At 35.7% G+C, this 13,626-nt stretch overlaps 2 protein-coding genes across 12 annotated transcripts; one reads left to right on the top strand and one right to left on the bottom strand.

Moving 5' to 3' along the window:
- Positions 1-201: 201 nt before the first annotated feature.
- Positions 202-7,903, bottom strand: LOC122279258 (pentatricopeptide repeat-containing protein At5g04780, mitochondrial-like). 8 transcript variants are annotated; one of them, XM_043089750.1, is made up of 4 exons: positions 7,129-7,903; positions 1,079-5,791; positions 607-853; positions 202-504 (listed from the first exon to the last, which is right to left on the bottom strand). In XM_043089750.1, the coding sequence occupies exon 2, from the start codon at positions 4,929-4,931 to the stop codon at positions 2,088-2,090; it is 2,844 nt and encodes a 947-aa protein (XP_042945684.1). In that variant the 5' UTR covers positions 4,932-5,791; positions 7,129-7,903; the 3' UTR covers positions 202-504; positions 607-853; positions 1,079-2,087. The 8 variants fall into 8 exon arrangements, with proteins under 8 accessions (XP_042945684.1, XP_042945687.1, XP_042945682.1 ...); XM_043089753.1 differs by having other exon boundaries at positions 767-853; XM_043089748.1 differs by having other exon boundaries at positions 607-5,055; positions 5,596-5,791.
- Positions 7,904-8,381: 478 nt separating this feature from the next.
- LOC122279851 lies at positions 8,382-10,801 on the top strand. Of its 4 annotated transcripts, none has more exons than XM_043090732.1 (3): positions 8,382-8,473; positions 9,244-10,164; positions 10,431-10,801. In XM_043090732.1, the coding sequence occupies exons 2-3, from the start codon at positions 9,256-9,258 to the stop codon at positions 10,674-10,676; spliced, it is 1,155 nt and encodes a 384-aa protein (XP_042946666.1). In that variant the 5' UTR covers positions 8,382-8,473; positions 9,244-9,255; the 3' UTR covers positions 10,677-10,801. The 4 variants fall into 4 exon arrangements, with proteins under 4 accessions (XP_042946666.1, XP_042946665.1, XP_042946664.1 ...); XM_043090731.1 differs by having other exon boundaries at positions 8,390-8,473; positions 9,231-10,164; XM_043090730.1 differs by lacking the exon at positions 8,382-8,473 and adding an exon at positions 8,706-9,106.
- Positions 10,802-13,626: the final 2,825 nt, after the last annotated feature.

Here is a 13,626-nt window from a genome sequence, read left to right as displayed (position 1 = left end):
TAACATTACTTTATTTTATTATAAAAATAATTTTATAATATTTTTTTTAAGATATATAAATTTACAATATGTACTGTGAAGTATATATTCCTGTTCCTAGACTACTTGTCTTCTATTATTTTGAGGAAATGTTCCTTCGAGAATGGCATCAATTCTATAAAAATATTGTATACCATTCACTGGCCTCAGAACGCATAAACATTTTTCTTCCTTCTTTTTTTTTTTGTTTTCGTTCTCTCGAAATGTTGACTCGGTAAACCTTTTGGAAATGTTGATTATGCATTATGAAAGGTCTCAATCAGAGTAGCATCAACTGAAGGCAAGCACTCCCTGCAGTAAATTGACCGTTCCCAATTCGTTACCCCTGCAGGCTTCTTTCTGTTCTCCTCAGCAAATACAACAGTCAATTCACGACCAAGAAGAATTTGACCAACCATATGATATTTGGCATCTGCTGCATCAGCTGGGTCTACAAACTGTACAAACCCAAAGCCACGTGGCTTCCTGCACCATGATCATTGTAAGCATCACAAAGATAGGATACATATAATTCATGTAATCCAAAAATGCATGTTGATTGTTAATAGGAAAAGTTACAGGTATAACCTCAAACTCAGTAATATGCAAAGATCAAGGCAAGCACAAATATCTGCTTAAAATTGAGATGAAATTCTTCAACACTTGAACTTCCTCTCCATGTATTCATAACAACTTCGTTCGAATCTTCATGTACACTAAGACCATCCTGAACATTAGTCTTACTTACTTGATTGGGTTCTTCAACACAACACTCTTATTACTTCATTGTTGTCTTCAACATAGTACTCTTATTTCTTCATCGGTGTCTTCAACACTTTCAATAGAGACAACCAAACACCCATGAAACAATTGCATATAATTAATTAAAAAGGGGAAAATATCTCCCAACACATCCAACAGAATGTGAAGACAAACAATTGGGCAAATTCCAAACGTGGAAGTTGAACCAAACCCAATAGAAAAGTAAAAGCAAATTTAAACAAAAAAAAAAACCTTTTCGGATATGGAAAGCCATAAGAGGCAAACACTGAAAACTTACCCAATGTGATAATGTCGAGTCAAGTAAATGTCCTTAATAGCCCTTGTAGATCTTCAGACCAGCAAACCATAACACAGGAAATGTTTTGGTTGCAAAAACCAACAAAATCATGAGAAAAAGTATAATATTGAACTTATTGATCTGCTTGTAAGTTGTAACCCCACAAAAGAGCATGGACCACACATCAGGTTGTATTAACACCTAACCTGAAGCAATTTAGAACTTACTCATGGATCATTGTTAAAGAAATTCAAAGTTGTATATTTGGAATCCAAATACATCTAGCTAAAATACAATTTAACGGTTTATTACACGAAATGGAAGGAAGCTTCTTTTCATAGCAATGTGGACACGTTCTTTTTATGGCAGTCTCTCTGACCCAATTATATGGACATATCTTCATTCCAAAACATTCCACTTCAATTCTCCCCCAGGAATAACTAACTTTGGCCGTCTCCTCCTATCTCTGTCTCTTTCTCTGCCTCCTCTGCCTCTATCTCTTTCATGGTCATCCCTCTCTCTGCTTCCACTCTTCTCATAGTCCTGCTCCGTCCCTCTCTCATTTTCAAAATCATGAATTCTATCTCTATCCCTGTGCCTTTCCCTGTTCCTATCTTTTTTTTCTGATAAGTAAATAAATTATATTAATCAAAGAATAGGCAGAGCCAGGTTCAGTACAATGAATGTCCTAACTACGTAGGAGCAATAGATATAAGAAAATCATGTAAATCTAGGCTAGCAAAGTCAACGGCAATGGCCCAATTATAAAGAATTCTAAAAAAGAAAGCTTAGTTCCTCCATCGATCTCTCATTGTCCTTGAATGTCTGTTCATTACACTCTTGCCACAAACACCACATGATGCATATAGGAATCATCTTCCATACAGCCTTTATTTGTTGGTTGCCTCTTAAATTTGTCCAGCTGTCCAGGACCGCCACCACTGTCCATGGTGGGCTCTCACTTTGGCTTTGGCTGCGATGCCGCTTTCTTGAAGTGTCTTGAGCATCATCACCAATAATCTCCACAAGAACACAAACCTCCTTTAAAATGGTGGAATCTATTGATGTCTCTCACGATAATCTCCCTTGAGACAATTTTACAAATGAACTTGAATGCAGTGTGGCAGTCAATGCAGATTCGAAGATTCTTCTTCACCCTAATGGGAACTCCTGGTGGAGTAGCAATTAAACCAAAAGCCACTGCAAGTTTTTCACTGTGGTGGAACAGAAGCCGCTCCTTTTCACTCTGTTCCAGATCATGAAGGTCAATCTCTACCATTGGAACATAGCCAGCTTTATTCATCAAGGCAGCGAGCTCATCAAGTTTGGCATATATTTCCTTGCTTCTAGAATGGCTTCTATCTCCTACTATAAAGGTGTATACTTTGTCTTTGACCTCAATCCAACTCATTCCAGGTTCCTTCTTCACCATGCTATCTTTCATAAGCCTTCTCACCTTTGCAACATTTTCCCACATGCCAGCTGATGCATAAATGTTTGCAAGAAGCACATGGGTACCTGATTTCTCTGGTTCAAGCGTTAGGAGCATCTCAGCAGCATGTCGGCCGAGATGAACATTTTTATGGATTCTTGCAGCACCAAGAAGGGCACCCCAAACCGAAGCATTAGCTTCAAATGGCATTGTATTTACAAGTTCCATTGCTTCATCTAATTTCCCAGCACGGCCAAGGAGATCAATCATACAAGCATAATGCTCTTGCGTTGGTTCAATACCAAACAACTCTCTCATTGAATCAAAATATTCTCTGGCTTCGCTTACCAAACCTCCATGATTGCATGCACAAAGGACACTAACTAACGTTATATGATTTGGGGAAACATCATCTTTAAGCATCTGGTTAAACAATTGGAGGGCCCGTTTCCCATGGCCGTGTTGTGCAAGTCCCCCGATCATTGCAGACCATGATACTATTCCTCTCTCGGGTATCTCAGAGAAAGCACGATCTGCATCGTCTATGCTTCCACACTTTGTGTACATGTTAACTATAGAATTTCCAGCAAAGACATCAGACATGAACCCAAACTTCAGAGCATGAACATGTACCTGTTTACCTTGTTCATATGCCGATAAATTTGCACAAGCATTTAGAAGGGAACTACAGACGAATGGGTCTGGCTTGATCCCCATGTCATGCATTTGCAAATAGAGCTTTAGAGCTTCCTCACCTTGACCATACTGAGAATAAGCAGTGATCATGGATGTGAAAGCCACCAGATCTCCAATTGGGCATTCTTCAAAAGTTCTGGTTGCATCATCTAGATGACTACACTTTCCATATGCATCAAGAATGCTGTTTATGACATAAATATCTGAATGAAAACCAAATTTCACTGAAAGCGCATGAAGTTGTCTAGAAACATTGATAGCCTCCAAGCTAGCTGTGGATTTGAGGACTGTGCATAAAGTAGTCTGGTTGAATCCTATTCCTTCCTTATGCATCTCAGCAAAAAGTGATACAGCTTCCATGTCTTCCCCATTGTGTGAATGTCCAGAGATAACAGCATTATAAGCAATCAAGTCCTTGTTTGGCATCAAATTAAAAACCATCCTTGCTTCATGCATCATATGGCACTTTGAGTACATATCTACCAGACCCACACCCACAAACAAATCTGATTCTGTGTCCATTTTTATCAATCTAGAGTGCAACTGTCTACCCAATTCTTTGAGCCCCATTCCAGCACAAGCTTTAAGAGCACTTGATAAGGTAAACATATTTGGACGTGTTTCTGACCTTCTCATTTGCCCAAATAACTTCAAAGCCCAATCATGGTTCCCATGAAAAACGCAGCCAGCAATTACAGCATTCCAGGAAACAATATCAGGTTGTGCAATTTCCTCGAAAACAATAATTGCATCTTCGATATCTCCTACTTTTGCATACATGTCAACAAGTGCGTTTGCTGAGAATGGATCATAATCATATCCAAGCTTTACCAAATACCCATGCATTTTCTTTCCTTGACCACCATTCCCCAAACCCGAGCAAGCACTCAGTATACTTGACAAACTAAACTCATTTGGGCTAATTCCATTCAAAACCATCTCCTGAAACAAATCTAGTGCTTCCCCACAGAAACCGCACTGCACATAAGAAGATAACAATGCATTCCATGAAACAACACCCTGTTCTGGAATTGCATAAAACAGTCTCCTTGAATCCCGAAACTCCTCACATTTTGCGTACAATACAATCAAAGTATTTGCAACAAACACATCGAATTCAAACCCTGTCACCACCACAATCCCATGAACCTGCTTCCCTAGCCCCAAATCCTTCGTTACAGAGCACGCCTTAAGAACACTTGGAAATGTAAACTCGTTGCACTTGACACCCAACAAGTGCATCTCATGAAAGGCCCATATAGCTTCTTTACCAAGCCCATTTTGTGCATACCCAGATATCAAAGCAGACCAAGAAACCAAATCCGGTTCAGTACTTTCCTCAACCAATTTCCGGGCATACCCAAAACACCGACACTTTGAATACAGATTTACCAGATGGTTCCTAACATTCCGGTCCTCAGATAATCCAAATCTAACTACATGGGCATGGACTTCCATGCCTGAACTTACAGACTTGGAAGCAATGCATTGTGAGAGGAGCTTGGAGTAGGATATAGAGCTGGGTGTTAAACTCCCCTTATGGATTGAGCTTAGAATAGTTGCAATTTGTTGGTCTCCGCCAAATTTAACGTAGGATTGGATAAATTTAGCAGGGAAGAGGAAAGTGGTCGGTAGAGTAACGGGTTCAAACGTTAGGTAAGGTCGTTGGCGAAGATGATTTTGGAGGGAAAGGAGGCTCCAAATCTTTATGCTCCATTTGATCATGGAGTGCCTCCGGTATTTGTACACAGTTTCAGTAGAATGATCATAGCCGCCAAACACCAGTTAATTATAGCGTCTTGGGCATCATTCCATCTGTCCTTCCTCTCAGAGGATGTTCTTGCTACAGCTTCAAAGTAAAACGAAAAATATTTTATTAAAATAGCCCTGAGCATGAAACATTAGGAGTTTTAGCCTGAATATGTGCTGTGCAATATTTAAGAAAACAAATTACAATGCTTACAACTAAGCACAAATCAAATCAAATGACATTAAGTTAAAAAAAATACTTAACAGTCATAGAATTTATAATAGAAACTGCTCTAAAAAAACAAAATTATAATAGAAATTGCATAACCAGCAGGAGCATTACAAAGAATAGGTTGCTTTTATTGTAACATGTTAAACACCAAATCCAATTCAGTCTTGCAACTTGCAAAGAACTGTTAACACAGAAGCTAACAAGGACTAAAATAAAAATTTATGAAATAGTTCTCATCGAAATCCAATTTGTTTTCTTAGCAACTTGTTGAAATAGTTGTCATCCCAATTCTTACATCATGATAGAATTAAAAGGCATGGAAAGCAATAGATAAACCTATATATAGTAGAGAATAGTAAACAAGACAATATGAATGGACAGAGATGCTCAAATTCAACCATGTCAAACCTTGCCTGTTCACAAAATGAGAGCACTTGCTGTTCCATAAAGAACTGCCATCAGAATCTAATAATCCATATTCCGACTGTAGCTATGCCGACAGATAGCAACCTTCTTCTCAATTTCATCCAAACTTTTGATTCCCCGCTCTTCAAGGGATTCACGATATTCTATCAAGGCTACCTCTAGACATCTCAGCTTTTGTCTGTAGCAACATAAGAACAGCCAATGAACTCAATTACATAAACACAAATAGACCACCCAAAAAAAGCAATCTACATAACTCATGGCAAGCAGGGAGCATTAGACAGTAGATGTAAATGAACTCAATTACAACTTTTTCTGCATAGCATTTGAAAACCTTCAAATTGGAATATTTAAGCTCCATCACACCTTAAGGGAAAAGAAGACCAAAGGGAAATTCGAAATTTTTGACAGGTGCAAGGTTTATCAGAATTTTTTGATAAACCATCTTTTCTTGAAAGAATGAAACTAGAGCGCAGCTACATACAGTCCCCTATTTGGGACTTCCTTGCAGTCCTACACGTGCGCACGTGTGTTAATGAATTGACAAAATTAGCCCGAGTCTTTCATTGCTCTGCCCACAATTCAGAAATCAAAACTGCAATTTTTCCCTCTCAGCGACCTCCTCCACCATCAACGGGACGACCTCTTCCACCATCGCAGTGCTGTTCTCCTCCACCATCGCTGACCTCCTCCACAGCTAAGGAATTTACAACTTGAAATCAGAAAAATCAGATTGTTCTTAAACCCGAAGTGCTTTTCTCTGGGCGTTTATGTTTTTGTTCTGGGTTGGTTTTTTTTTTTTTTAATCAATCTGGTTGCTTTTTAGACTTTGATTCACAATCGTTCTGGGTGGTTGTTCCGGGTGCTTCTTCTTTTTTTTTTTCTTTTCAAATCATTCTGGGTGCATAAATAATTTCTATGGAATAGAGGGTTCAAAGAATAGAATTTTGTCCAAAATAAGATATGGAATAAGGTGGTGATATTTGATCACATGGTAGTTGGATCACGATTATGAACCAGAAGAAATCAAGCATCCATTGTGAATTTCTCCAACAACTTCACTTGGTCTGGAATGGAAGAACTTCCAACAATATTTCTGAGTATACTGCCAAAAGAACCACATCACCAACAACTTCTACAAACTCAAGTGATTCATGCCATCAAATCAAAGAGTTAAGCTAGAGGAATTTCAAGCGACTTCACTTGGTCTAGAATGGAAGCAAGTTTAGATTCAGTCTAATGATAAAAGAGCTTAGCTCTTGTACAGCTGAATCCACCGGACAAATAGTCTTAGATTCTTACAAACATCTTCCAGGCTTATGTCATTTGTATTACACCAAACATCATTCCATCTTCCATTCGTTTCCTTGTTACATTACAACAATTCTCAACAGGTTCCTAACATATATCAATTTATTCCATAAATTTCAAGCTCATTGGCATAAATCAGTTTATTCCAAAAATTTTAAACTCATTGGCATAAATCAGTTTATTCCATAAACCGCATGCCCATACCTTGTTGAGGGCGGACTACAGCAATGTTGAAGGTAGCAGAGCCGACGAAGGCGAAGGGAGTTCCAGGCCGAAGTAGAAGGGGCTACAGCGAAGGTGAGACGACGAAGGCAGTGCTCTTCTCAGTCGTTCGAAGGGGCGATGGCGAACGGCGAATGGCAAACGGCGAGCGGCGAACTGGCTTGGAGAATCGAGGGGGCTGCGAAGGGGCTTAGGACTTAGAGACGTGCGAAGGGGGATTCAATCATAGGGGCCAGCGTTATTTCCTCACTTAAACGAAACGAATCGTTTTGTTTAAGTGAGGTCTGCATACTGCATAGCAGTCACCGGACGGGACTGCAAATAGAATTTTTCATGAAAACTGCACGCTACAGTGGAAAATATGATATTGCCTTTGCTCTTCATTCATTCTAGTGTCGGATTGTGTTGGGATGCTCGTACCAACTGCAAACTCCATCTCATCAGCGTTACCAGGATCATCGCCAGCATTCTCACTGAAGGGGGTGAGGGAGATGGGGCTGGGGTCTTCGTTGAGGGAGAGATCTTCGAGGGTTTCTGGAGTGAGGGACTGAAGGGGCTGGGGTGAGGGAGAAATCTTCTAGGGTTCTGATTTGCACGGTACAACCCTGTTTTTGACAGACAACAGGAAGGAATTTGACGCTCTGTATCAATTTCGACCCTGTTCTGATTTGCTCTGAACAACCCTGGGGCTTGCTAAACTCCTGCCGTCCGAAATACAGATCTCGTGGTTTATGTGACAGTAAGCCAAGCCCATTAAATGGGTAATAAGTTAATAACCCAAATGCAAGACCCAAACGTTTAAGATACTGGGAAATCGACATCAATTTTAGGAAAGCCTATTTATCCAACCCAACGAACAAACCTAAAAATACTGTAACATATACAGACGTATTCTATATATTAAAATAAATTCATAAAATTTTATGTAATTTATTATAAAAAATTAATATTTATAATTATAGAATATAAATATTATGAATTTTCTTAAAAAAATTAAATAAATATGAGAAACACATGAAAAAAATTAATTTTTTAATAATAAACTCCTACACTTTTTTTTAAAGTAGTGCGCAATGTCTGTACAACTAATAACTATATTTGACATTACTGTTTATTACATATATTTTATATTATAAAAATAAATTTACAATACTTTTTTAGGAAATATAAATTTACGATATGTAGTACAAAGTATAAATTCCTGTTCCTAAACTATTTGTCTTCTATTATTTTGAGGAAGTGCTCCTTCACACCTTTCCTTTCAATCAAATGAGTGGATAAGTTCGATTCAATCGATTTTCTCTCGGCGCCTGATCATTGCTGCCAGGTACGTCTGGTTAGTTTGTTATTTTTCAGAGTCAGTGTGATGTTTGGTTCCTGAATGTCACGCCATCAGTTTTCTTCTTCTTCTTTTTTTTCTTTTTTTAAAAATAAGTTTATTTGAATTCTATTTGATTTACATGGGAATTTACAATTTCTAAAAGAAGATTTTGGAGAAATTCGAGCATATGTATGCTAGTTAATTGCTTAAAAATGCGAAACCATTGATAGCCATTGAAAGCGATAGAAATTCCGAACATCTTAGTCCATTTACGCTATGCTATCTAGAAATTTGGAGAACCACAAGGAATTTTAAGGATGGTTAAATTTATGATGAAGAAACTTTGGGGAAACTGTCGATTTGATAAGTGATTTAGTGTAATGGGGGCAGATGATCAAGTCTACCATGATCTGTACGCATACATTTTCTTTTCTTGATTGACACTGCAAATTTTTCATGCTCTTTAGGATGCTTGTGGAGCGCATAATGTTGGTTGCATAATTTTGATCAAGTCTACCGTCAAAAGAAATCTGACAAAAACTAGCAACCGATGAGTCATTAAGAAGACGATAGCCTTACCTGGAAAAAATAGGCTTTTTCTCAACTTTTTTTATGTATGTATTTAATAAATTCTGAAAGGTATGCTCCCTGGTCGTTGATGGATGATTGGATCTATATAATGTTCCTTTTCTTTTTGTTATGTTCTTCCTAGTTAGTTGCTGACAAGCATATTCTAATTTCTCCTATCTGGCAATGATTTTAGAAGTTGTTTCTAGGTGTATTTGGGGATGGATCTTCCTACGACTACTGTGGAACATGTACCAGAGACAATTGAAGACGAGCAAGAGGGAAGTCCATTGTTCAAGTGCGATCTCTATGACACAGAAATAGTTCACAAGATAGCTCTAGTGTTCATCCTAGGATTAGCTACAGCTTGTGTTGACAACACAACGGGTGATATGTTCAGGAGCCCCGCTTCTGTAGCTGTTGATACCAGAAAAGAACTGGTGGACTATCTTTCTCAGAGAAGTGGAAATTTCGTCACTGAATTTATTATCTTAGAAGGTGGTCCGGAGGCAGAAGCATCTGACCATCCCTTTGATATTATTTCCGATTTTGTTGATGACTTTTCAAGTTCAAAGAGGAACTTGTTTAGTCGGGTTTCAGGATGGCTACTGAGTGAAAAGAGAGAAGACAAGGTAGATGATTTTATTCAAGAGATGGAAATAAATGGGTTTTGGTTGTTGGATGGGAGGGAAGCAATTGCACAGACTTTGCTCAAAAATGCATTTCACTGCAACATGAAATTCGACTCTGCTGAAGAACTTGATGCACATGTTCACCACTTCAGCTTTAGATCTATGACCTGCACAAATGAGGGTTGTAATGCCAGATTTTGTGCGCTTCACTTGGACAAGCATGATGCAGTTTGTCCCTTCAAGATAATTCAATGTGAGCAGAAGTGCTCAGACAGGATCATCAGACGCGAGATGGACAGGCATTGCATAACTGTCTGTCCAATGAAGCTTGCGAACTGCCCTTTGTATGCAGTGGGTTGTCAATCAACGATACCTTACTGTATGATCGAACAACATTGTTCAGATACCCTCAGTTCGCACTTGCTATATATTCTTCAAGGCATTCACAAAGAAGCATCTATGGAGGATCTGAAACGATGGGCGGAGCAACCAGAAAAGGTAAGCTTTAAGGTGTATACGAGTTTGTACTTGAAAGCTACACTCAATTGAACTCGCGAAACTAGATGGCAGGGAAAAGTAACACTTTAAAAGTGTTAATGGCCATTACCTCGCCACAAGTTAAAACTATTTTATGCATACTTGCTTGATGATCGCAAATGGGATTAGAATTGAAATGCTCAGAAGCAAGTAACTTGGAAAACTAGCATTGAGATAAAAGCTGCTCCCTTTTACATCAATATAATATTTTTCATGCTTTGTGCCAGGCAGCATCATCTGGTCAGCTAGCAGAAGCTCGAGACATGAGATCTTTAACATCTAAAGTCAAGGACATCGAGGCAAAGTGGAGACCATTCGAAGTCCACATCACGAACAAGGATATTGAAGAGAATATGGAGATTTCAAATACAGCAAATGGCTTGGACGTACGAAGCCCACATCAAGAACAAAGATACTCAAGGGGAATGGAGACGTCAAATCTGGCAGATACCTCAAGCAAAGCTGAAAGTTAAAAGTTCCATAAATTGCAAGTACGCTTTCTTTTTTTCTACTTTTTGTGTACACATAATTTTATTCATCATGGAATCGAAGTTCTCTTCAGAATAGCAACCGTTTGGATATTAAAATTGTTTTATTTTATTTTATCTTATCATTATAATTTTTTTAAATTCTTACATAAAATATAATAAATAATTTAAAATTTTTAAATCTTAAAATAATAATAATATTAAAAATTAATATTTTAATAATATTTTATTTAACTTTTAATTTTTATCTAAAATTATTTTATCTTATCTCACTATCTAAACAGTATCTTATAGTTTCTCTTGGACAGATATTTTCTAATTTAAAAAATATTTGATCCACTTCATATTTATTAAAAATAGCAAAACTCGTACATACGACGTCCATCAATAGACAATAAGAAAAATTTTCTTACAAGCACACTTGGTGTGTACGTTGGATTATCTTTGACATGTTGTTAATGCCTTGAACTGAACTTCGAAATCCTGTCGGTCGACTGGACTACATTGCATGGTCCACATTGATTTATTTTAGCCATGAGACGCTAAAGATTAACGAAATTAGTGACCTGGTCAATGTGGAAAAAACCACATTGAGAATCGTTCTTTCACGCCAGAAGGAAAAGCCACTCAAGAAAACTGACAGAAGGTACGTCGAAGACTTTATTGTAATTTGCTGGTCTTTAACTGCCTTTTAGAGTGCTTGCTGGGCAATTTACGTAGTTTTGACTGTAAAATGGAGATTGAGACATATGATAGATAAATGAGTACTGTTTGATATAGTTTATAATATCTTGATTTTTTTTTTTATATGTCTTTACTTTTTTTTTTAAGAAAATATGATTTACATACTTTAAATCATTTTTCCGTATAGAAAGGCTTTGAACGGGAAGATTTCAAAAGTCCTGGAAACTTTGGAAAATGGGATATGAAGTTTGAACAAGTACTCCTGGCCGTATTCAGAATCTCATACCATAGAAAATATCTCTTTCTTCCTCGTTAAGTTTGGAAGAAGTTGGTGAGCACTAAATATTCTAAAAATTCAGAAAAAATAAATTAAAATACAAAGTATGACTAAATTTTTGTTTATATATATATATATATATATATTTTATTTATTAAATACGAGTAACTATTTTTTTATTTTTTATTTTTATTTATTTTTTATCTTTCCCTGCCTGCCTCTCTTTTGGCCATATAATACAATGAAATTATCACTTAATCAGTTAATAACATTTGTTTATGCAGAAGTTTTTGCCTATTAACTTCGTTTAGTTATACAGTTTAATTTAAATAAAATAAAATGAAATGTTTTATTGAAAGTTGAATAAAATATTATTATAATATAATTTTTTAATATTAATTTTATTTTAATATTTAAAAAAATTAAATTATTTATTATATTTTATATAAAAATTTAATAAAATTATAATAATTATATAAAGTAAGATAATTTTATTTTATACAATCCAACGAGCCTTTATACATCAGGTATGTACGTATATAAGTGGAACTCGCTAATATCCTAGCAAGTTTGACTTGAATTCAACTACTGTTTCAATGCACACGGTATTTGCAACGTCATTTGAAGACTATTTCAAGATTGTGTTTGGTTGTTAAAATTATTTTATTAATATTTATAAATTATTTATTATTATTTCGCTTATAATTAATATAAGATGCTCTTTTAAGTCTTTAACACTTACAAGTATCTGAGCTGTATTTGAAAGTTTAGACAATCTCATAATATTTTATTATTATTTATTATTATTTACAGATAATTTAAAATACTTTTAACATCCCAAGTTCCCAACATACCCTTAAAATTCTTAAACTCTCTGCGTTGTTATCTATAATCTATTATCTCTACGCAAAGAGACGTGGAGGTGATTCTTCGTTAAATGACCCGTTCTATATATGTACGTGTCACGTAATCCAATATCACTAAAGATGTGGATTATGATAACCATCGAGCGTATGCAATTCTATCTTAAACTAGATTACAAAATAAATAAAAACTGTGGATACTATATATATATAATTTCTGAAAACACAAAAAGATTGAAATGCTTCGAATTGTCGCGGAAGTCGTCAAGGAGCATGAGTCCAGTCTAAGCACCGACATCCTCGGCTCACATATCGGCCGCACGATGGACGATGAAGGAAAAGGCCAGTCACAGTTGATTTCTAAGGAAAAGGTAGAGCTTGGCTTTCCTCTTATTTTGTCAACTTCTGCGCCTTTTTGTCCCAAAAATGTTGGATATATTAATATAATTTAATATAATATTTTAAATTAATTTTAGAATCTAATAAATTATATGTATTAAATTACATCAGTATATTTGGCATATCTATATTCGTTAAATATAGAAAAATTTAATTATAAGTAATTTTACACATTAATTAGTTAGAAAGTAAATTTTTTATTAAAAACAATATCAATTTAAATTTTAAATACGAAGACATCAGCATTAATATATAAATTGGTACAAAAATTTATTTATATATAACAAAACTCGCCAAATATTTATTTCTTGATATTGATGTTTCCTGCACCCCGTGCCATCCTAATTTAAAACGAAGTTATGCATTATGTTTTATATAAAATAGAAAAGATGCTAAATTATGTATTCTGTTTCATATAAAATAGAAAAGCTATTTATCGTAAAGTATTTAAGTGTCGTATAATTATTTTAAAAAAATTAAATAAATATGAGACCTTAATTTTTTTATAATGAATCTTACTCTTTTTCAAAATAACTATAAGGTACTTGTATACTCTAAAACTATATGTAGCATTACTTTTTATAAAAATATCTTCTTTTAAAATTAAATTATAAAAATAAATTAATAAGTCATAGTGACAGTCTTCTTTTTCTTTTAATTTATTTTCCCCTTATAAATTGGTAGGTATTTTACGCCAATAATATTGATTAAG

The sequence above is a fragment of the Carya illinoinensis genome, chromosome 10 (genome assembly GCF_018687715.1).
Source record: "Carya illinoinensis cultivar Pawnee chromosome 10, C.illinoinensisPawnee_v1, whole genome shotgun sequence".
NCBI lineage: Eukaryota > Viridiplantae > Streptophyta > Magnoliopsida > Fagales > Juglandaceae > Carya > Carya illinoinensis.
The sequence above is the reverse complement of the archived record's forward strand: the minus strand, read 5'-3'. Positions and strand labels throughout refer to the sequence as shown.